Source organism: Camelus dromedarius, chromosome X, assembly GCF_036321535.1.
Source record: "Camelus dromedarius isolate mCamDro1 chromosome X, mCamDro1.pat, whole genome shotgun sequence".
NCBI lineage: Eukaryota > Metazoa > Chordata > Mammalia > Artiodactyla > Camelidae > Camelus > Camelus dromedarius.
The window spans coordinates 75,025,012-75,049,349 of NC_087472.1; the positions used below are offsets into that span (position 1 = coordinate 75,025,012).

A 24,338-nucleotide genomic window follows, 5' to 3' on the forward strand; every position below is an offset into this window, starting at 1 on the left:
TTCAAACTTGGTACGAGAGTAGATCTTAAATCACAAGAGAAAATGTTGCTGCGAAGTGATATATATTAACTAAGCTTACTGTGGCAATAACTTTACAGTCTGTGCAAACACGGAATCATGTTGTACACCAGAAACTAATACAATGTTATATGTCAGTTATAGCTCATTAAAACTGGGTTGGGGGGAGTAAAAAGGAAAGAAAGAAAGAAAGAAAGAAAGGGTAGTCAGGTAAGGAAGGCCTCTATTTCATATCTAAATTCCCCATCTCTAAATGGTACACCTTGGATTCCTCAAGCTTGGATTCCACAAGCGGTCTGTTTGGAATCCTGCTGTGTTTCTCCACCCCAGAGGTGTTTCAGCCAAATCACTTCCTAGCCTGAGGGACTACCCTTGCTGAGGTAGCTCTAACTGATGTCCTTCCTTGGAGTCTTGCCAGAATTTGGCTCTCTGTTGAGCAGGGTTTCCCAACAGCAGCACTATTGACATTTCCAGTGAGATAATTCTTTGCTGTGGGGTCAGTTCTGTGCATTGTAGGATGTTTAGTGGCATCCTTGGCTTCTACGCACTAGGTGCCAGCCCACCCCCACTACCCAGGTGTGACAATCAAAAATGTCTCCAGACATTGCCACATGTCCCCTGGGGGAGGGGCAAAAATCACTCCCCTGATCCTCCACCTCGTTTGAGAGCCACTGGCCTAGATGGCTGATGCTTGGGATTCCACTGCAGTTTCTTAGGATTTTGGTGTGGTGGCCCCTGTGGAAAGAGTCAGGATGCACCTCTTGGCCTTCGGTCCTCTCAACATGAGTAAATTTGTATACCCAAGCATTCCGAAAAGGCCCTTGGTCTGACTGCACCCCCTCCCCCATTCTTCAGTGCCCAACTCCACAAAGGCATTCCTTGATTCCCCTCAGTGAATTCCTCACTGGTGTACAGTAGACACTTGGTACATGTTAATGTTTAATTTTTTCTGTTTTGTATTCATGGTATATGTTTTTGTATCTTCTTTACTGGTCTATGGTAAGTGCCCCAAAGAAGACATTGCTTAAAACATTGTACCATTGTTCAGGTCATAATGCATGTTATAAAATTGTTTACAATGGTGAATGATTGGGATAGGGAGGCCTTTGGTTGTGAGATGTTCTTGCCATCCTTAGAGAGCATGGGAGGAGCCCAAAGGTTGGAAATGGGTGCCTAAAAGGCCAACTCCTGGTCTGCATGATGTGCTAGTCTTGCTGTGATGAGGGAGATAGAGCCCAGACTGGTTAGGATAGCATTGCCACTTTTTTTGGGGTGGAGGGAGGATAGAAAAGAACAGCTTTATTGCTTTGCCAGGCAAGAGAAGTCACAGCAGGCTAACACCTTAAAGACTGTGAGCCCCAGTATTGCCATTTATTGAGCAACCACCGTGTGCCAAGAACTCTATTTACTGGGACACTTTACATTTAAGTTCTCACAATGACCCTAGGAGAGAGATACCATTATCTTCGTTTTATAACTGAGAAGACTGAGGCACAAAGAACTGTGATCTCAGAGCCAGGATCAGAACCTGTGCCTGTCATACTTCAAAGCCTGTGCCCCTGCCACTCCCACAGAGAACTATGTGCCAAGCATTGTTTTAGATGCTTTACCCATGAGTCATGGTTTTTCAAATTTTCCAGGTGAGGGAAAAGAAGGTCAGCTAAGAAGTAGTGAAACTAAGGTTAGGGCCTGGTCTGTTGCACTAGAACCCCAGCTCTTAATCACTGCCTTGTACTGCCCTGTGGAAGGACCTGGACTGCCATTTTTATAGATGCGTAGAAAGGTTTTGGAAACCAGGTCCTCAGTTCCAGGTCAGATAACATGTTAAGGGGAATCCTGAGATAGAACTTAGAGAGATTAAACTTCCCCACCCCCAACCCCAGTCTAAATTTTTTTTTCTTATGGAGATACTGGGGATTGAACCCAGGACCTTGTGCATGCTAAGCACCACAGAGCTATACCCACCACCCCAATTTTTTTAATGTTTTTTTCCCCTGAGTCTAAAATGGAGAAACTAAAAACTGTGACTACACTACTGAAAATATAATCACTCTTAATGTTAATTTATTTATTTAATAGTAAATATATGTACATAGAATAAAATTTTAAAAATCTCAAAGGATATATACAGTAAAAAGAAGGCTCTCTCCCTTCCCTGACTTGTTACCTATTTTTCTTCCCAGAAACAACCACTGTTACTCTGTTTACGTTTTTATGTATTTTTTCCTCTGCCTTTCTCTCCCCCATGTTTTTATCATGAAACTTTTCAAACCTACATCTGTGTTTGATGTAATCATCTGAAAGTAAATTGTAGACTTAACGACATTTCACCTCTAACGTCAGCATTCATCTCCTAAAATCACCATTCTCACATACATCAGTATCACACCTAAGAAAATTAATTTCCTCATGTCATCAGTTATCCAGTTTATATTCAAGGTTCCCAAAATGTCTTTTGAAGAATCCAGTCAAAGTTTGTGTGCTGCCTTTGCTTATGTCTCAGTAATCTCTTGTTTTCTGGAATGATTCTCCCAAAAACACATTAAGTTTTTGAAAAGACCAGACCAGTTGTTTGTAGAACATCCCACATTCTGTGTTTGTCATAAGATTTCCTCATGGTATCATTTACCGTTTTCCTTTAACTGCTGTATTTCCTATAAACTGGAAGGTAGATTTAAAGGTTTGTTTAGATTCAGGTTAAATATTTTTGGCAAGATACTTCATAGGTGATGCTGTGTGCTTCATATTGTATCACAACAGGAATATGCCTTTTAAAAAAATATGGAATATGGGAAAATACACGTAATGTAAAATTTACCATAGTAACCATTTTTAAGTATACAGTTCAGTAGTGTTAAATATATTCACATTTCTGTGCAACCAATCTTCTGAACTTTTTTGTCTTAAAAAACTGAGACTCTATACTTAAACAATAGCTCCCCATTTTCCCCTTTCCCTCAGCCCGTGGTTTTTTTTGCCTTTTTTTTTTTTTTTGACTTGGTTGAGATCAAACTATGTTGAATTTTGTATCTTGCTTGCTTCTTCTATTGTGGACATTTTCCCATGTCATCAAAGGTTGTAGAATGATCTATTCTGTGAATATACCATTTCCTTAGGTGGGATTCTAGTTTGGAGCTGCTGTAAGCGATTACTGCAAAGGAGCTGTTTTTCTAAGCCTTTACCCAGTCTTTATGGGGGCAAAGCAGTATTTTTTTCTCTTGTTCGTTTGAGCACTGAATAATTAGGGAACATTTCTTTCCTTCTCAGTGTCTCCTTTATTCCTTTTCCTCTCCCCTTCTTCCTGATTTCCCCTCCTCTGCTTTGTCCCCTCCTCACTTAGGTAAGTCAAATCTCATGGATGCCATCAGCTTTGTGCTGGGTGAGAAAACCAGCAACCTGCGGGTTAAGACCCTGAGGGACCTGATCCATGGAGCTCCTGTGGGCAAGCCAGCTGCCAACCGGGCCTTTGTCAGCATGGTCTACTCTGAGGAGGGTGCTGAGGATCGCACCTTTGCCCGTGTCATTGTTGGTGGGTGAGGCTGGCCAGAAGGTTCTCGGTGGGGGTGGGGGTGGGGGCGTGGCTAGACTAGTTTGTTGGGGTAGGAGGGTGGCCTGACCCTTGCCTCACTCCTGCGTTGTCTTGTAGGGGGTTCCTCTGAGTACAAAATCAACAACAAAGTGGTCCAACTACATGAGTACAGTGAGGAATTAGAGAAGTTGGGCATTCTTATCAAAGCTCGTAACTTCCTCGTCTTCCAGGTGGGTATTTTTAACAATTATCAAATATCTTTTCGTCCTCTCCCCCCTGGGCCTGCTCCATCTCTGGCTTCATCATCTCTCCCCTGAACTAATGTAGCAGCTTCCTTACTGGGCTTCCTGACTCCAGTCTGGCCCCTTCCGGTTCATCCCCGAGGCCAGGTTCATCTTATGAGGGCACAGATATGTTCCTTTCGCTCCTCTCCTCAAAACATTTCCGTGATTTCTCATTGCCTTAGGATGGCATTTCTCAAATTGGAGTCTCCAGATCAGCATCAACTGGGTACATGTTAGAAATGCACATTCTCATGCCCTCCCCAGACCTATAGGGGCGGAGACTGTGGGGGGGGCAATTTGTGTTTTCCCAAGTTCTCCAGGTTTTTATGGTGCACATTGAAGTTTGAGAACCATTGCCTTAGCACAAAATTCAACTCCTGTCATTCAGGAAACACCACCCTTTTGTTCTTGCTGACTTCACGAGCCTTATCTGCCAATACTCTGCCCCTCCAGCCCTACACTCCAACCTAACTAAACCCTTTACAGTTCCCCAAATTCACCTGCTTTCTTTGGCCTACGGGCCTTTGCAATACTAATTTTCCTCTACGTGAAATAGCCTCTTCTCTCTTACTTTCTTGGTTAGTTCTTCCCCATCTTCCAAACTCAGCTTAGATGTCCACTTTGGGAAGCCTTCCCAGATAGATACCCCTACTAGTCACCTTCCCTCAAGTTTTATTTAGTCCTTCTTGTGTGCTACTGCTGTTACTGCATGTAGCACACGGTGTTGTCTTTGCTTCTGTCTCTTCTGCTACCCATGTACCTCAAAAGGCAGGGGATGTATCCTCAAAGCTCAGTGGTGAAATGTGCACCCAGTGTGGGGAAGCAGGCGGTGAACAACTTCTGAATGGTTGAGTGGGAGTGGGTAGGGGGAACTGGACTGGCTAGGGACTAAGTGGGGAGAGTGTTTTGACCTTTACTAGGGTGCTGTGGAATCTATTGCCATGAAGAACCCCAAAGAGAGGACAGCTCTTTTTGAAGAGATCAGTCGCTCTGGGGAGCTGGCCCAGGAATATGACAAACGAAAGAAGGAGATGGTGAAAGCTGAAGAGGACACTCAGTTTAATTACCATCGCAAAAAAAACATTGCAGCTGAACGCAAGGAGGCCAAACAGGAAAAAGAAGAGGTAGGTGGCCAGGCTGCCTTTGGGCTCTGAGAGGCCAGGATGAAGCCAGTGCCTTACTGATGCACCCCTGCCTCCACGCCCCTATTTGCACAGGCTGACCGTTACCAGCGCCTGAAAGATGAGGTGGTGCGAGCTCAGGTACAGTTGCAGCTTTTCAAACTTTATCATAATGAAGTGGAAATCGAGAAGCTCAACAAGGAACTAGCCTCTAAGAACAAGGAGATCGAGAAGGACAAGAAGCGGATGGACAAGGTAGAGGATGAGCTGAAGGAGAAGAAGAAGGAGCTGGGCAAAATGATGCGGGAGCAGCAGCAGATTGAGAAGGAGATCAAGTAAGAGGCAGGCCTGGGCCTGCAACTTGTGGGAAGCCCAAAGGCTGTGCTGTTTCCTGGGGCTCCTCTGAGTGAAGAGCCCAGTGCTTGTCCTGGTTTCTTTATTTTACCCTTGACTTGCTTTGGCCAGAATTAGGCACATTTCCTCACTTGCATTTTAGACAAATAGAATATTAAAGTACTCAGACTTTGGGTAGATAGGTACTCAGAAGAGGGAGAACTTGAAAGGGCTGGTGGCTTTGCTGAGTGAGAGGAAATGATAGGAAGCAACTTGTGGCTGGCAGTGCCTTCCTAGGAGAGGAAAACTGGACCTATAAGTTTAAAGGACAGAAATTTGAAAAGGTTAGATCAGATGGAGGACAACTACGGGAGCACGGGGTATTATTCTTGGGAGTTGTTACTGAAGGGCTTGGCCTGACTAGGATTGAGGCAGGGGTGGTAGCTTTACCTTATAGAGTGGCTGGAATGCCAGGCTGAAGCCATCAGTTCCAGGGAATAGCCCCTTTTTGAGGATCTGTGGGACATCAGGCCCTTGTTCTTTTAGGTAATTCCCTGAGGCTGGCTTGGGGACTTAGGCCCCCTTTCTCTGGATTAAAAAGCCTGGGAACCCTCCCTTCTCCCACAGTGCTAATTGGTTTCCCGCCCTGTCTCCTCTGATAAAAGGGAGAAGGACTCAGAGCTGAACCAGAAGCGGCCTCAGTACATCAAAGCCAAGGAGAATACCTCCCACAAAATCAAGAAGCTGGAAGCAGCCAAGAAGTCCCTACAGAATGCACAGAAGCATTACAAGAAGCGCAAAGGTGACATGGATGAGCTGGAAAAGGAGATGCTGTCAGTGGAGAAAGCCCGGCAGGAATTTGAGGAACGGATGGAAGAGGAGAGTCAGAGTCAGGGCAGAGATTTGACCCTGGAGGAGAATCAGGTAAACTCTGGGAGGGTTGGGAGGTGGAGGGGGTGAAGGGATCACTGGGCTGACATGGACTGACTTGGTCATCCCTGTCCTCCTTCCCTGTCCCTGACATAGGTGAAGAAATATCATCGGTTGAAAGAAGAAGCCAGCAAGAGAGCAGCTACCCTGGCCCAGGAGCTGGAGAAGTTCAATAGAGACCAGAAAGCCGACCAGGACCGGCTGGATCTGGAAGAGAGGAAGAAAGTAGAGACAGAGGTGGGCATGCATTACAACATTAGGGATGATGGACAATGGTCCAGAGAAAAGGAAGTAATGATAGTCTTAATAATAATGACAATAGCTGGTATCTAGCAAGCACTTACTGTGTGCTAGGCACTGTTTTTTACGTGTATTCACTCATTTAATTCCTTAGTTTCCAAATGAGGAAGCCTGTAGCACAGAGGAAGTAATTTGCCTAAGGTCACATTGTTATTATTAAGTGGCAGAACTGGCGTAGGAACGACCTAACGTAGGTGGTCTAGCTCTAAAGCGTATACTTACCAAGTATATGTCACTTCTTGTCTTCTTAATAACAATAATAGTAGAATAATAACAATGTTAGAAAGTTATTACAGTACCCCAAGAGCCTACAGTGTTTCAGGCATTATGCTAAGTACTTTTAAGTATTTAAAGAAGGCAGTAGGCATTAATATTAATAGCTACTCGATGTTAGGCACTTAATGTATATTCTGTGAAGTAGAGGTTACCTGCATTTTACAGATGAGAAGACAGAGGTGCAGAAAGGCCCAGAAAGCTTCACTTTGTCTTGATTTGAGCTTCCCTGATTGGTGAGGCAGGTAGTCCTGGCTGGGTAGAACACCTGTGAGAGGGTCTCCTAGGGCCGTAGGTGGTCCCATCAGTTAGCAAAGCCACACTGAACCCTGTCTGTGTGTCTGCTTTTTAGTAGGCCTCCTGCATTAGTGACAGTAGCCATGACTGCTGGGCTCTTGGATGAGTGGGCATATGGGGGTAAGCCAGGGCCCCATGGTCTGGAAGTTAACTTGCTCAGCCTGTGGTGATGGGGTATTTGTCTCTCTTCCAGGCCAAGATCAAGCAAAAGCTTCGGGAGATTGAAGAGAATCAGAAGCGGATTGAGAAACTAGAGGAATACATCACGACCAGCAAGTATGTGGCTCTGTAACCTTTCCTGTTACCTCCAGGCCTGTTCTTGTGAACCCTGCCTGTCCTGCCCCTCCCCAGGCAGGACCCCCAGAGTCCCTCTTGGCCAGGAATATTTTCTGACCAGCTGGGGTAACCCCTGTGTTTCCTTACTTTGTAGGCAGTCCCTAGAGGAGCAGAAAAAGCTAGAGGGGGAGCTGACAGAGGAGGTGGAGATGGCCAAGCGGCGTATTGATGAGATCAATAAGGAGCTGAACCAGGTGATGGAGCAGCTGGGGGATGCCCGCATTGACCGGCAGGAGAGCAGCCGCCAACAGCGAAAGGCAGAGATTATGGAGAGTATCAAGCGCCTGTACCCTGGCTCTGTGGTAAGAGTGGAGAGGGAACCCATTTCCTGAGCACTTACTTTCACACTCACTGTCAGATGATTTTCCCAGCAGCCCTGTGAGGGCAGGATTGCTAATCCCATTTTTACAGCTGGGGAAACTGAGGCTCAGAGAGATTAAATGACTTGCCCAAAACAACATAGCTTGTAAGTGTAAGAACTGCCATTCAAACCCAACTTGTTCTGACTCTTAACTCTTGTTCTTTTCATCACACTGGTGGTATTTTTCTGAAAGTTTTGTCTTGCTGTGTCTACTCCTCTGTGGGAGGTGGGGAAACTGGAGAGGCCTTTGGGAAGGGGAAGGGGCCATGGGGCAGGAATTAGCTCCGAGGAAGTAGCTCTATGCAGGCTTCAGTATGAGCTCCTTTGGCATATAACAACCGGCTCATTTGCTAGGCTTTATTAGATCTCTTGGCTTCTTGAACCAAATCCTGGGTTTCCAGATTCCTTGAATGTTATCCCTCTATTGCAATAATCCTATCCCTGGGTTCAACAAATATTTCCTGATCTTTCCTCTAGGCACTGCTGAGGCATTGATAAGGATGGATTAGGCTCAGTCCCTGCCCTTGAAGATCTTACCCTTTATCTGATAGTTCTTAGAGAACCATGGTTTGTTTGAGGGGCAGTGGGGAAGTGAACTAGACAAAGAGATTTATTTTGCTGGGTGTTTGTGAGAATTTGAGATAATGCATGTGGGGTCTCTGACATAGTGCCTGGGGTGGCAGTGGTCTGTGAAATGGTAAAAGTGAGGTTTAGAGAGATGATTTTGGATTCAGACGTGATTGCCTGAAGTTGTTGCTTTGGGGCCAGAGTAGGCTTTTCTTCCATAGTGTGGGGGCTGTGTTCCTGATAGATTCTAGCCTCCCTCACTCCTCAGGTTGGGAATTTGGTTTCCTGAGCCAGCTCCCCAATACCTGATGCTTCAGTTTTCTCTTCTGACTTTCCTCAGTATGGCCGCCTCATTGACCTCTGCCAGCCCACACAAAAGAAGTATCAGATTGCTGTAACCAAGGTTTTGGGCAAGAACATGGATGCCATTATCGTGGACTCAGAGAAGACAGGCCGGGACTGTATTCAGTATATCAAGGAGCAGCGTGGGGAGCCTGAGACCTTCTTGCCTCTTGATTACCTGGAGGTGAGGCTGGTGGGGATGTGGCCAGGGCCCTGTGAGAGGGCTCTCCTCCTAGCTCTCCATGTTCTGCCACTTAACTGAGCTGCTTTTCACAGGTGAAACCTACAGATGAGAAACTCCGGGAGCTGAAGGGGGCCAAGCTGGTGATTGATGTGATTCGCTATGAGCCACCTCACATCAAAAAGGCCCTGCAGTACGCTTGTGGCAATGCCCTTGTGTGTGACAACGTGGAGGACGCCCGCCGCATTGCCTTTGGAGGCCACCAGCGCCACAAGGTATGGATTCCCCTGCCCAGATTGGAGCTGGACAGGCTTAGTATTGGAGATTCCTCTGTTCAGCTTCTGCCTCCTCCTCCTCTCTTCTCCCTACTCTACGTAGACAGTGGCATTGGATGGGACCCTGTTCCAGAAGTCAGGGGTGATCTCTGGCGGGGCCAGTGACCTAAAGGCCAAGGCACGGCGCTGGGATGAGAAAGCAGTAGACAAGTTGAAAGAGAAGAAGGAGCGGTTGACAGAAGAGCTGAAGGTAAGGCACAGACAGGGCTTCGCTAGGAATGGGGGTCCTAACCTCAGGTCAGCCGGCCACCTTCTTACCACTGAGGCCTTCTCTCCTGTCCACTTTAGGAGCAGATGAAGGCAAAGCGGAAAGAGGCAGAACTGCGTCAAGTGCAGTCTCAGGCTCACGGACTGCAGATGCGGCTCAAGTACTCACAGAGCGACCTAGAACAGACCAAGACACGACACCTAGCCCTGAATCTGCAGGTGGGGCCTGGCCTTCAGCCCTGTCTGCCAAAGGCCATCCTCACATTCCCGGCCTGGGTTTTTCTGGGGGGTGAAGAACTTGTCACACTTCCCTCTCTCCTCCTGATCTGCTCCAGGGAACCAAGCATAGCAGAATCAGACAGCCAGGAGTTCAGATCTTGGCTCTGTGTGACATTAGGCAAATTACTAATGTTCTCATCGTCAGCTTTTTCATCTATCTATAAAATGGAAATTAGAATAATACCTGCTTTATAGTGTCCTTGTAAAGAGTGAATGAGTTAACATATGTGTTTAGACTGGTTCCTTGTACCTAGTGAGTGTTCAGTAAATGTTGGGTGCTATTAACATAATTGATTCAACAAGTATTTGAGTTTCTTCTGAAAGTGAGCTACAGACATTTCGGTCTCTGTGGGTGGGGGTACTTTTCTAGATATATTATAATGTGATTATGGGTGCTTCCCGAGACCACTCTGGAGGTATTATGTAATATGTATATATCATTTTTATCTTTTTCTAAAATCAAAAAGTCTGTGAATTCCAAAACATACCTGACCCCAGGGGTTATAGATAAGGGAGTGTGGACCTGCAAGTAGTGATGTTTTCCGGTACCTAGCCTTTTGGATTGAAGTTGGCTGGCTGGAGGCCAGGGAGGAAGCCATGTGATGGTTCAAATGAGATGTTAGAGCCTTGTCTGGAGCAGCGCCAAGTCAGGTTCTTGCAGCATGTGGAGAGCTAGCCCTTACTGTGCATGGGGCCAGTACACTCTAGGTGGCTCTTTTTCTCCAAGGATCCTGGTTTCTTTTGTCCTCTCCACCCCGTTTCCTGCAGGAGAAGTCTAAGCTGGAGAGTGAGCTAGCCAACTTTGGGCCTCGCATCAATGATATCAAGAGGATCATCCAGAGCCGAGAGAGGGAGATGAAAGACTTGAAGGAGAAGATGAACCAGGTTGGTAAAGGAGGAGCCATGCCAGCATGTGCATTGGGGCAGGACTGGGGCTGGAAGCAGCACTCTGACCCAAAGGACCTTTGCTGTCCCCTGCTTCTCCCCTCAGGTAGAGGATGAGGTGTTTGAAGAGTTCTGTCGGGAGATCGGTGTGCGCAACATCCGGGAGTTTGAGGAAGAGAAGGTGAAGCGGCAGAATGAAATCGCCAAGAAGCGGTAGGTGAAGTGTGGGTAGAAGAGGAGACTGGGGTGCCCTTGAGCCCCTATCCTGATGTCTGGGAGGTCACATGCTATCATAAGGCGGGGAGCAGCTCTTAGAATGATGGACATTTATTGTAGTCAGCCTTAAAGAACGGGGACACCGGGGATGCGTGTGGCACAGTATAGGGGTTAAGAGTGCCAGCTTTAAATGTGGTTTACCTGGGTTAAAATCCCAGCTTCACAGTTCATTATCTCCAGCAGTGGCTTGACCTCTCTAAGCCCCAGTTTCTTTATGCATCAAATGGGATAATGATACCCATCTCATAGAATTGTTGGGCAGATCAGATATTGGGCTAAATTCTTATAAAGTATTTATTTTAGCATGATACTTAGCACCTACTAAGAGCAATAAATATTAGCTTTTATTGTTGTTGTTATCCTGATGAGTGATACAGGGGAGAAGGACCAAAGTTCTAAGGTGGAAGAATAGTAAGAACAAGTTTCTCCTCTCTTCTCTGCTTTAGTTTAGTCATTTGTTCAACAAACCTTGCTTGAGTACCTACTTGTGTCAAGTTGTCCTGTGCCAGGTATTGGAGAGGGCAGGAGATGGGGTAAGATAGATGAACATGACAGTCTCTCTGAAGGTCACCTCCTGGACCCTGGGCTTCAGTCAGCAGTTTGTCTAGCCCATCAGCCATACAGTAACTATTCATTGCTTTCCTACCCCCAAGCCAGGTTCAAAGGATGTAGAATTGAATCAGAGATTGTCCCTGTCCTCAGGGAGTTTTGGAGTAGTGGGGGCGACAAACAAGTAGATCAGTAATTTCAGAACAATGCTGTACTTGAGGTAGATAGAAAATACAGAGGAAATCTTGAAGGAACTGTAAATCAACAAGAGGAAAAATAAAAACCAAGAGACTCAGAAAAATGGACAGAGGATATAGTTAGCATTTCATGGAAAGAGATGCTCAAATGGCTAATTACTATGAATTGATGATCAGTCTCATTCCTAATCAGAGAAATGCAAATTAACACAACCTAGCAGTATTTGGTGAAAATAAGTCTATATGAGCCTTATGACTTAGCAAAGCCACTCCTGGGTATATATCCCAGGGTCTTGGCCATAGGGTCACAAAGAGACATACTCAGACTTGTTCATCTTGGGATAATTTGTGTTAATGGGATGTTGATGGTAATGTAAACGGCCATTACTGCAGGAAAGTACAAGTTAAATGTGACGAATATACAGACTATGGAATACTGTATAGCAGTTCAAACAAGAACTAGATTTACAGGCAGTAACATTAGCAAATTTATAACACTGCACATTTGTGTAAATTTAAAAACAAAACAACATTTTACAAGGATGTTCATTTTTAAGGTTATATACATAAGTATGTACATACATATATTTATGTCATTTTGGAGTGCATGCTCGCCATAAGGAAGATAATAGGAGTGGAAATCAGATTGAATCACAGGAGACAAGGGAAAGGTCTTGCACAGACAGCGATCATAAGTGTGCTATGGGCCATGGGCTCTGATTAACTCAACTGCACCAAAGAGGGAGGAACCCCACAAAGTATAACAGAAACTAAGAACCTGCTCACAATCCTCAGGAAAGTTTTTGCAGAGCAAGGAGTGATGAACTGAAGACCTGTAGAGTGAGTAGGATTTAGCCAGCCGGGCTGTAGACAGATGAAGGGAGTTCTAAGCAGTGCGAACAGCATGCTCAGAGGTGTGAGAAAGCATGCCTTGTTCTGCAAACTAAGTATTGAATGTCTGGAGCATAAAAATGGGGTCAGGAGGAAGGCGGGGGTGGTGAAGAGGTCAGCAGGGGCCAGATCACAGAAGGCTTTATGAGTCATGCTTAGGAGATTGAACTTAAAATTGCATAGCTCAAAATTATAGAGTTAATTACATTCCATTCGGATTTTAGTGACTAATAGGTTTAAGCTGCTAGCATGACATCTGGCAGCATCTGTCACACCATATTGAGGGGTGGAGGGATAGTTGGAAGTTAGCCTGCCTGTCCTGCTAGTATTTGTGTATGCTGGTTACATACTCTTTGAGTTTCTAAAGAGATGAGAGGAGGGAACTAGCATGAATCTATTATTTTCTCGATATTTTTTTTTTACTACCCAACCTCTGGTCCCCTAGAGGTTCTGGAATCTTGGGGCAGAGGTGTTTGCGGGGGTTTGGAGGTAGTTGGAAAGAGTCAAAGCCCATGGGCAAATATGAACTGAATACAGCCAGTATACCTGGAGGTGAAGATGATAACTAAAATTTGTTGAGTACTTGCTGTATACCAGGCATGGTTCTAAGGTCTTTATACATTTTAACTCCCAATAACTGTGAGATAAGTACTATTATTATTTCCATTTTACAGATGAGGAAATAGGCATGGAGAGTATAACTGTCTTGTCTGAGATTATTCTACTAGTAAATGGCACAGTTGGGATACCAATCCTCTTATCCCACTTTACATTGCAAGGGTGCCATAGGAGAAGAAACCCCGGTTTTGGTGTTTAGGCCTGGGATCCAGTCTCACATTTACTAACTGGCCTTGGGCAAGGTCTTTCACCTCTTGGTCCAAGTTTCTTCATTTGTAAAATTAGGATAATAATGCCTACCTGTGGAGCGGTTGATTAGAGGATTAGAGGTAATGTATGTAAATTACACAGGAGCTTAATAAATAGGAATTATCATAGCTGGTGGGTTCGGGTGGACCTTTTTGTTCCTTTTTCTAGGGTCTTGGAGAGCGGGGCTCCAGTGTTTAAAGGGGGATTATTGGAGTTTGGCCCAGTCTCCTCTACCTTGTACCATATCCACAAGGCTAAGCCAAGGAACTTAGTTCTCTAACTTCAGGGAACAGTTTTATGTGGATCTGTGTAGATGAACTGATTGGTAATTGAAATTCAATAGTAACTGAGTCCCTGCACCCTAGGCCTAGGTAGTTCTTCTTTGTCCCCTCAGTTTGGAATTTGAGAATCAGAAGACTCGCTTGGGCATCCAGCTGGATTTTGAAAAGAACCAACTGAAGGAAGACCAGGATAAAGTACACATGTGGGAGCAGACAGTGAAAAAAGATGAAAATGAGATAGAAAAGCTCAAGAAGGTAAGGAGGGAGAGTATGAAAAACTAAAAACTAGGGGGGTAAATTGGAAGAGATAATATCCATTATTTATAAAGCTTTCATCTAAATAAGAAAAACACCAAGACCTAAATGAGGGAGAAAAAATGAGTAAGTGGCACAAACAGTTCAAAAAGAGATTCAAATAGCGTGTAAACACATATACATAATTTAGCCTTATTAGAAATCAAAGGAATGCAAATTAAAGCAACAGTCACTTGTAATAATTTGTTTCCTATCACATTATCCAAGATTTTTTTTTAAAGGATACTGGCCATGGCACACAAGACCAGCATTTTTATGCCACATGGCACCACCATCCATTGAGAGTCTTCAGAATGCATTTATCCCCTCTAACTCAGTAATACCTGAGGAAATCCAAAATGTTGGCACAGCTTTGTGCTCACAGGTTGATGTTTATGACAGGGATTTGTAGTTTTATGTTGGAAACTACCCAGGGTCCCTTGGGAATTAGGAATTTAGCAAATTATGCTGCATTCATTTAAGTATTTGTATAGTTTAGTGGTTTCAAATTTTAGTAATATACAGACTCCCTTTAAAGATCTAAGATCTACAGTGTTGGCTTAAAAATATCCTTAATGTTAAATATGTACAAACATACAACACTTAACCAAAAAGCCAGGACAAACTTCCAAATTGAATTTTATAATTAACCACATTAACTCAATGCAACAGATGATGGTGTTTTGCTGAAACTGAGTTCCTTTTCATAGTGCTCCTGTGCTGCTGACTGCCATGGCTCAGTTTCTTTTGAGTCAAGCATGCCTGTGCTACCGGTTATTGTCTGACAACTGACTCACTTTTCCCACACCCTTTCTCTTTAAATTCCTGTGAAACTTTTGTTCCTCGCAGCATCCCCTCCTGAGGCCATTTGGTCATCACTTGGTTTGAATATATCATTTGACTTTTGTGTCTGCCTATGTTTGTTGTGGTTGTATGGGGTTTTTTTTTTTATCTCCATTAAACCCTAATGATTAAAGCTGTCCTCTTTGGTCTCACTGCAATCTTAAACTCAGATGAAGATTGGACAGTAAGCTCCTGAGGCAGGAGTAGGTAGACATCTAGATGATCCCAGAATCATATATTTCTTTGACTTTTTATTTTGAAATCATTTTAAACTCAAGCAGAAAGTTGCAAAAATAGTACTAAGAATTCCCATCTACCTGTCACCAAGATTCATCAATCATTAACGTGCTGCCACATTTGCTTTTGCGCTCTCTCTATGCATATTATTTTTTATGAGCCGTTTGAGAATAAGTTGCAGATACATCCCGTTATGTGACTTTAAGGTCAAAAAGAATACAAAAGCATTCCCTTTTTAAAAAATCAGAACATAATAAGTAAGATTTGACTGACCGCTCTCAATCCCAGTCCTCTTGCTCTTTCTGAGTCTAATCCTATGTAGGGTGTATTCTTCCAGACTTTGTAAGTATTTACTTAAATACTTTTACATTCATATATGTGTACTCACAGAAAATACACAGTATTGTTTGTGTGGGTTTTTAAAAAACATTGATGTTGTTATTGCTCATGATGGTAGTCTTGATGTGGAAAAGATGCTCAAATAACATTTTGTCAGAATATAGACTTTTAAAAAATTTATTTATTATTTCACCATTTAGTCATTTTATTTTGATGGGGCGGGGGAAATAATTAGGTTTGTTTATTTTTAGAGGAAGTGCTGGGGAGTGAACCCAGGAACTTGTGCATGCTGAGCATGTGCTTCACCACTTGAGCTATACCCTCCCCCCCAAGACTTTTAATTACAGACTAATTTCAACTATGTAGAGCTGTCTATAAGTAATGCTGGGAGGAAATAGGCTAAATGTTAACTGGTTATCTCTGGCTGGTGAGATTACAAGTGATTTGGGGTGAGGAGGGAGGTAATTAGATTTATTTATTTATTTTAATTGAGTACTGGGGATTGAACCCAGGACCTCCTACATGCTAAGCACACACTCACTCTACCACTGAGCTACACCCTCTCGCCCACAAGTAATTTTTTTTCTCCTACTTTATACTTTTTCTATACTTTGAACTTTTCTACAACAGGCAACTTGTATAATGGGATACGTGGGGAAGGTCAATCAAATAATTTGGAAAAGGGTAAAGGAAGCCTGAAGGGGTGATAGGGGTTTATGCAAGCAGAGCTCATTAAAGATAGGTTCCAACAGACTGCCTGGTGGAAAGGGTAGGGGCACGGAGAGAAGATCTGCAGCTGAGATGGGGAAAGCCTTCACCTCTTGTCTTGTTACCCCTGCTTGGACCAGGAGGAGCAAAGACACATGAAGATCATAGATGAGACCATGGCCCAGCTACAAGACCTGAAGAATCAGCACCTGGCCAAGAAGTCTGAGGTGAATGACAAGAACCACGAGATGGAGGAGATTCGTAAGAAACTGGGGGGCGCCAACAAGTGAGTGGGTTCAGGCCTGGGCTTGGGGGAGCTACGTAGTACGGTTAGCCTACTGGATTTGGGTCTCACCTGTCTCCCTGGATCTTCTTAGGGAAATGACCCATTTACAAAAGGAGGTGACAGCAATTGAGACCAAGCTTGAACAGAAGCGCAGTGACCGCCATAACTTGCTGCAGGCCTGCAAGATGCAGGACATCAAGTTGCCATTATCTAAGGGCACCATGGACGATATTAGTCAGGAAGAGGTAAGTATTACGGTTGGTGGTGGGTGTGGGCTGTGAACAGCATAACCAGGGATGGGGAATGAAGGTGGCCAGAGAGGGCAGATGAGAGAGAAGGATGGTGGGTGAGGGTGGTGAGGAACATAAGGAGGGATGCAGGGGAGATGAGGCAGGGTGAGGCTGAGGGTAGGCGAGGTGAAGGGTAACAGCCTTGATATGAGAGGGAAGTTAAATTGGGGGCAGGGCTGTATGTCAGGTGGTGGAGGAGGTAAGCCCGGAGAAGATGAAATCATTCATTAACCTTAGGGACTTGAGCTAAGTTAGCTCCAGCAGGTGATAGATATTGGTAGGAGTGGGGATTGAGGGACATTCACCAAGAGCAAAGGAAGGCGGAAGCTGGGGGACCTGAAGGATGATAACTTAGCTGCAGTGAGGGAGGTTGGCCAGGAGAGGGTTGGGTAAGGGACATCGGCAATGCAGAGGTGACGAAGCTTAGTTATGGGAAAGGGAGGGACACTAGCCAATAGAAGAGCCAAGGTATTTTATCCACTAGAAGTGAAGCTTGGTAGCAAGGGGGTGGGAATGTTAACTGAGAGGAGGTTTGCATGTATCTTGTCTTTGACCTGAACATATATCTCGGTCCCACATGTCTTTCTCCCTCCTTTCTTCCCAAATAGCATTTCTGTTTAATTCAGCAAAATCTTTCTAAACACCAGCAGTGTGCCAGGCATCGTGGTAGCACATGATACAATTACTCCTAATCCCAAGCACAGCCCTGTCAGGCAGGCATTGTCCCATGTTACAGATGAGGGTTTGTGTGTTTAAATGAGGATTCAAGTGTCGGGATCCAACAGCATGGCTTGCCCAGCGTCACACCGTTAGTCAGTGGTAGAGCCCAATTTTGAACTTGGGTCTTTCTACCTTCAAAGCTGCTGTTCCTTCTGCCACAAGTGCTTTCTCACAGGATGCTTCTCAAAGACACTGAAGGCTGCAAAGGAGCCCCTAGCCCCCTCTAGAGGAGCACTTTCCTGGCTGATCTGCTCCATTTAACTCTCCCTCTTGCCGTTGCAGGGTAGCTCCCAGGGGGAGGATTCGGTGAGTGGCTCCCAGAGAACTTCCAATATCTACGCACGAGAGGCCCTCATTGAGATTGACTACGGTGACCTGTGTGAGGATCTAAAGGTGAGGATCGCCTTGTGGGGTGGGGACATCTTCCCAGCTGTCCAGAGAGAGGGTCAGTCAGCCCATCTGGGGGCCCTGTGGAGACAGACCATGGCTGGAAAGAAGGGCAAACTGGTGAGGGAGGGAGGATGGAGTTGTGACTTAGGGTCTCCCCTCGTACGCACAGACACACAAAGGCCCATCTTCCACCCCCAGCCCCAGTTGCCTGCATCCCTGTCTGCTGCCAGTCTTCCCCTTCCACAAGTGTGCATGTCTCAGCCCGGATGCATGGAGAAGGGCTCCTTTGCTGTGAACAGATAGACCTCAGGTGTTCCTCAGGGCTCTGTCCCAGGCGCTTTCTTTCTCACTTGGCATTCGCTCATCTTGGTTATGTCCTCCACTCCCCTGGCTTCAGCTGCCATCTCTATGCCCGGTACCACAGGTACCTCAGACCCCAGCCTTGCTCCCCAGATCTGCCTGTTCTCCTCACTGCCAGCTGCAGCCGCATGTCCAAGCCAAAAATCTGAGCCTTGTCCTTGACTCCCGCTCTCACTTTGCATATTCAATGAATTACCAAGCCCTGTCCATTCTACCTCCTAAACATCTGTTGAATTCTACTTTTTTCTCTTTCCACTGTCTCTCTAGCACAGGCTACTTCACCTGTCACATGGACTACTGCAGGAGCCTCCTAAATAGTTTCTGATGCTTTCCAATCCATCATTGTAGCTAAGGGGACTTGATTAAAAAACAAACAAAACAAAAACCTTTTTATTATGTAAACTTCCAAACAGAGAATGATATAATGAACCCCAGGTACCCATCTTCCAGCTTCAGCAATTGATAACATATAGCTAAAACTCTTTTCTAGACCCTTCCCTCTTCTGATTGTCACATTTTAAATCAAATTCCACATATTATTCCGTTAATAAGAATAAACCTCAGTATATATATTTTTTAAATACTGTTTTTGTGTTTAAATCAGGATTCAAGTGAGGTCCGTGTGTTAAAATTGGTCTTTTCTGGTCTATAACATTTTCTTATCCCGTTTTATTTTTTCTTCCTATTTATGGAGGAAACTGGGTCATTGGTCCTGTACAATTTTCTATATTCTGAATTTGGCTGATTGTGTCCCATGATGTTATTTAACATGTTCTTCCATCCCTGTGTTTCCCTTAAACTGGTAGTTAGATCTAGGATTTGATTGGATTCAGGTTCATTTTTTTATTTTTGGCAAGAATATATCATAGGTGGAGCTATGTACTTGTGAATTTTCTTTTGCATCACATCGGTAGACACTGTCAGTTCTTTCTATCTTTGTAATGATAAGATTGATGAATGTTCAACATTACTTATGAAACATTCTTGCCAAAAACTCCAACAAGGATCTGATTAGGCTTTTATAGCCACCATTATATGAAACGCTGGTGCCAGAGGAACATGTTAAATAAAAGCACAGGGATGCAGTTAGCTAAATCCAGCATATGGGAAACTCAAAAGGACGAAAGACCTGTTCTCTTCCAGAAATAAATGTGAAGAAAGAAATAAACAGAGAGGGAGAACTTTTATAGACTGTAAGAGACAAATCAATCAATTAGAATATGTGCCCCTCCCTTGAATCCATTGCAAAGAAAAGAGAGGAAGGGGAACTTATAGATTAAATGATATTTAAGAGACATATCAGCCAATTGCAGTAAGTGTACCTTCTTTGGAACCTGCTTTGAAAAACCTGTAAAAAAAATTTTTATAACACAATCAGCACGATTTAAACACTGACCAGATAGTTTATGATGTTCAGGAATTGTTAATATTTTAAGGTGAAATAGTGGTATCGTGGTTTTATTTTTAAAGCATCCTTATCTTTAATAGCAGTGGTTCTCTATGGGTGGGGTGGATTTGGCCTCCCTAGGGGACATTTGGTAATTTCTGGAGATAACTCTTGTCACACTCACTTGTCACAACTGAGGCAGAGGTTACTACCAGTGTCTAGTGGGTAGACAGCAGGGGTGCTGCTAAACATCCTACGGTACACAAAGGACAGCCCCCAGAGCAACGAGTCATCTGGCCCAAAATGTCATTAGAGCCAAGATTTAGAAACCCTTTTTTAGAGATACATACTGAAGTATTTGTGGATGAAGTAAAAAATATCTGAAATTTGCTTTAAAATCATTGAATATAGAAAGGAATTGGATATAGATGGCAGAGTACTGGCCATGCGTTGATAGTTATTGAAGCTGTTAATAGATACGTGGGGATTCATTAATATGATTCTCTTCGTTTTTGTGTATGTTTGAAAATTTACATAATATAAAGTTAAAAAAGGAAAAACGGTCATGGTCACTAGGTTCACGTGTTGTTAGCCCCATCAGTTTTATAAAGTTCCGTATCAGCCTTTCCACAGCTGGTTTTAGCAACTGTTAACGATCATTGCCTAGATCCATTAAGGATCGCAAAATGGTAATTTTCTGATTCGTTCATTCTCCCTACATTTATTAACTGGATTCCTAAAAAGGACTTTCTCACATCAACTGTTTAGTTTCTTTGAAATACAGTTAGTAACAGAATTAAACACAATTCTTTTCCTTTATTTACCAGCTCTCAGAATGAGTTAATTGCCCTTGTAACCCTTAAAGGTGACCAGTAAGGTTTTTAATTTGTGTTTATTATAAGCTTTATTATAAACACTTGTTTAAATGTATTTTGGTATGTTTCTCTATTTGGATTATTTTTTGATGTTCAAATTGTCCCATCCTTGGCCAGTGGAGCCACTTCAAGTTGATTTTTTTTCTTGTTCTTATTTTTAGATTTTTATTATGGAAAATTTCATATGCAAAAGTAAAATAGTACAGTGTTGTCTCATGTGGCCATCACCAGTTTCAGCAGTTATCAGCTCATGGCCAAACTTGTTTCATGTGCACGCCCACATACTCCATCCTCCCCTTCCCACCCCCAGGTTGTTTAAAAATAAATTCTGGATATCACATCATTTCATTTATAAATATTTCAGAATGTATCTCTATAAGAGATATAATTCTTTAAAATATTTAGAGCCATTGTCATACCCAAAAAATAACATTGGAGTTATATATTATTATACAATTCCTTACTATTGATATTATGATTAGTATTCACATTTCCTTGATTTTTTTTTCTAATGGAGGTACTGGGGATTGAACCCAGGACCTCGTGCATGCTAAGCACACACTACCACTGAGCTATACCTCCCCCTGCCTTCCCTGATTGTTAATAACATACACACTCAGTTTTCTTGCTTGAGTTGAGTCGAATATGAGAGAGATAGGTGGTTGATAATAGTGATGGGTTGAAAATGTCTCGTCTCATTTTGGAGTTTGTTTTGCTAGAGACTGCTTCATAAGTGACATCATTACTTCCATCAGGAGGTTCATAATGTCTGGTTGTGGCTCTTTTTCTATGGTTTGCAGCCATGGTAATTATTGCCTAGATCCAATAATTTGTCAGGGGTTGCAAAATGGTCATCTTATTCTATTATGTCTTTATTAGCTGGAATACTGTAAAGAGAGATTTCCTCTCATCAATTATTTGGTTACCCTGAAGTAGTTTGTATAGGAAAAGCAGGATATGTATGCTTGATTCATTCCTTTTATTTACCAGTTTATAAAATAATGAGTTGGTTCTTTGGCATTCTCAAGATTTATCCACTGAGTTGTTTTCGTGTCATTGTGAACTTGTGGATTTAAACACATTCGATGTGTTGCACTCTGTTGTGATTATTATCCTTCTTGTTGGATCAAGTTGTTGCGTCTTTGGCCAGTGGGAGCTCATTCAAGTTGGCTTCTGAATCATTTTGACATGGCTCTTGTAGTCTTTGATATCTTCCCTGCTTCCTGGTATGTCCAGGCTCATCCTTTACATTTCCCACCCCAGATCTGGAATTAGCCATTTCTCTGAGAAGCTCTGACTTTTTTTAGTGGGAAATGCTATCATTTAGTGACTACCATCTGGACACTGGAGTGTTCATGACTACTGGGTTGCTCAGTGCTTCCAGAACTTTTCAGTAGACTGGGCTACAAAATGCATTTTTTATTCTGAAGGAAAAATGTATCATGAGTTCATATTGATACTTCCAACTGAAATTGTAATTGTCACAGTTTAACATCATTGATTTTGTTTGAGTCTCCCAATTATTCTTGCCAAAAATCTTGGTTTCTAGCAAATAATATATTTACGGTATCCTGTATATAGAAAATCACAATAAAATATTAGTAGCAATTTGATTATTGAATACTGTTTAAGATTTCCTTGAGGTTCTTTTTGTCATTAAGCTAATGGCTCATTGGACATGGACCTATGTTTTGAAGTGATTTGAAAGAATTCTTTTGAGTGTTTAACCAGGTTAATATGTAGTCAGATTTCTTTAGTTTCGTTTTCAATTTTTAAAGGATTTCCCTTTTTAGCATTCTGCTTTACTTTTTCCAAGTTTAATTTTGAAAATTTTCAAACCTACAGAATAATTGAGAGAATAGTACCCATATACCTTTCACCTTAGATTGATCAATAAGCATTTTCCCAGTTTGCTTTCTCTCTTATCTCTCTTGATTCCCTCCCTCCGTCTGCACTGCACACTTTTTTGTTTTTTCTGAACCATTTGAAAGAAGTTGCAGACTTTAACTCTCTTCAGCATGTTAGGACTAAGGGATTCTCCTCCATAACCACAGTTTGATTTTACACCTAAGAAAAATAATAATAATTTTCTATCTAGTATCCCAGCCTTATTTCAAATTTCCCTAGTTGTTACAAAGTATCCTTTATAGTAGTTGGGTTTTTTTGTTGTTCTTAAAGCTATGATCCAATCAAATTCATGTACTGCTTTGGGTTGTTCTCTTTAGTTTCTTTTAATGTGGGACAGTCTCCTCACCTTTTTTCATGACATTGATCTCTTGAACAGACTATGTGTTGTCTTGAAGAGTGGGTGTTATGGGTACATTATAGATGTTAATTTCCTTTCATTATTGCCTAGTTTGTTCCTCCTAACCTTGTATTTCCTATAAATTGGAAGCTTGATGTAGTTTGGAGGCTTGATGGATTTGGGTTAAGTAATTTTTTGGCAAGAACATTTCACTGTGTACTTTATATTTGCATCATGCCAGGAGGCACATAATGTTAGGGTGTCCCACTATTCATGATGCTGAGTTTGATCCTCAGTTAAGGTATCAATTGCCAGATTTCTCAATGCTAAACGTACACTTTTACCTTTGTAAGTAATAAGTAATCTTTAGGGTCATTCTTTGGCATCTTGTGAATATCTTGTTCCACAATATTTTTTTTTACCCAGTGGTTTTCACATTTTGATTTGATTTTGTTTTATAATTAAGTAAATTCTTCATTTGGTTCTAAAACCAAAAGTATAATACAAGGTTCATGAAGAGAAGTTTAGCTTCCTTTCTTGTACCCTTCACCTCCCTTCCTCTGTGTGTGACCATTTTCGATTTTTGGATTATCTATTTTTGGTTGTTGGATTTTTAAAATACAAATTTATTTGTATGTAAATATATTCATATTCCCTCTCTTAGATAAAAGATAGCATTCTATTGCTTTCCTGTCATATTTCACTTATAGTATATCCAGGAGACCACTCTGTAGCAGTATATAGCGATCTTTGGGAGGGCTTTTCTAATATATATATATATATTTTCAGTCCTTCCTGTACTTGAAGTCATTCATTGGTACATCACCTCCCTTGAGGTAAAGTCCAAACTTCTCACAACGCCTAAAAAGCCCTTTGTCATCGGGTTTCTTCATGTGCCTCCAGCCTTGTCTCTTTGCCTAGCGCACACACACGAGTGCATGCACACACAACTGCTACTATTGCCATATTGAATTGTTCTTTGTTTATTTGTTTGGCTTTTGAAGTTTATTAAAGTTGATTACTGTTTTGAGTTGCTTTGATTTCCTTGAATGAACCATGAGAAAACCCTGGTTTTGCATGTGATAACTCCTGTCTGCATGGAAAGAGTATTCCTTCAAAGTGTCCTCACCATTGATCCTGTAAGCCTGAGCTTAAACATATTCCTGGAAGCCTTCTCTAGCCCCCGAGTCTGAGTTAGGTGCCCTCTTGTGTGCTGACCCATTACTGTCTGTTTATCATTGCTTCAGTATTCACCATATGTTGTTCTGATTATTTATATGCATTCTTCTGTTAGTCCATGAGCTGTGTGAGCACAGGAGCCACGGCTCACAGGATATGAGGGGCCAGTGCCTGGCATCGGACGGCATTCAGTAAATATTTATTGACTAAAAGTGGCAGAAAGGTACAAGCCCAGACATGCATTGCAGTATCTGTAAGACCTAAAACCAAGTTCAAGTGGAATTAGCTAAGGTGTAGTGATCTGAGCAGAAAACGTGAGTTGCTTTATTCATTGTAGAGCTGTAAGTGGAGTCCAGACCAGCCTGTGTGGGAGCCTCTAGGTCACCCTGGGATGGTGCTGGCTCATGGCCTGGGCTGAGAGCCAGAGAGGGGCACCACCAGCTGCTCCTCCTGAGAGATGGAGAGGTTAACAGGACCTGGGGGAAGGGCTAGAGATGAGAAAAGCGACATCAGCCTGTCATTTCCAGGGATGGTGGGAATGATTAC

General features: G+C 42.9%; 1 protein-coding gene across 2 annotated transcripts in view; it reads left to right on the forward strand.

Annotated features, from left to right (window-relative positions):
- SMC1A (structural maintenance of chromosomes 1A) overlaps nucleotides 1-24,338 on the forward strand; it is a 33,293-nt gene that overhangs the window by 1,126 nt on the left and 7,829 nt on the right. The window contains exons 2-19 of one of the 2 annotated variants that reach the window (XM_010989088.3): nucleotides 3,359-3,547; nucleotides 3,665-3,777; nucleotides 4,752-4,955; nucleotides 5,049-5,287; nucleotides 5,951-6,209; nucleotides 6,312-6,452; nucleotides 7,279-7,361; nucleotides 7,516-7,723; nucleotides 8,690-8,875; nucleotides 8,968-9,147; nucleotides 9,251-9,397; nucleotides 9,496-9,633; nucleotides 10,462-10,578; nucleotides 10,685-10,791; nucleotides 13,753-13,894; nucleotides 16,201-16,346; nucleotides 16,438-16,591; nucleotides 17,639-17,749. In XM_010989088.3, the coding sequence (XP_010987390.1) occupies nucleotides 3,359-3,547; nucleotides 3,665-3,777; nucleotides 4,752-4,955; nucleotides 5,049-5,287; nucleotides 5,951-6,209; nucleotides 6,312-6,452; nucleotides 7,279-7,361; nucleotides 7,516-7,723; nucleotides 8,690-8,875; nucleotides 8,968-9,147; nucleotides 9,251-9,397; nucleotides 9,496-9,633; nucleotides 10,462-10,578; nucleotides 10,685-10,791; nucleotides 13,753-13,894; nucleotides 16,201-16,346; nucleotides 16,438-16,591; nucleotides 17,639-17,749 (2,864 nt within the window). The remainder of the gene's footprint in view (nucleotides 1-3,358; nucleotides 3,548-3,664; nucleotides 3,778-4,751; nucleotides 4,956-5,048; nucleotides 5,288-5,950; nucleotides 6,210-6,311; nucleotides 6,453-7,278; nucleotides 7,362-7,515; nucleotides 7,724-8,689; nucleotides 8,876-8,967; nucleotides 9,148-9,250; nucleotides 9,398-9,495; nucleotides 9,634-10,461; nucleotides 10,579-10,684; nucleotides 10,792-13,752; nucleotides 13,895-16,200; nucleotides 16,347-16,437; nucleotides 16,592-17,638; nucleotides 17,750-24,338) is intronic. The other variant, XM_064483132.1, reaches the window with a different exon arrangement.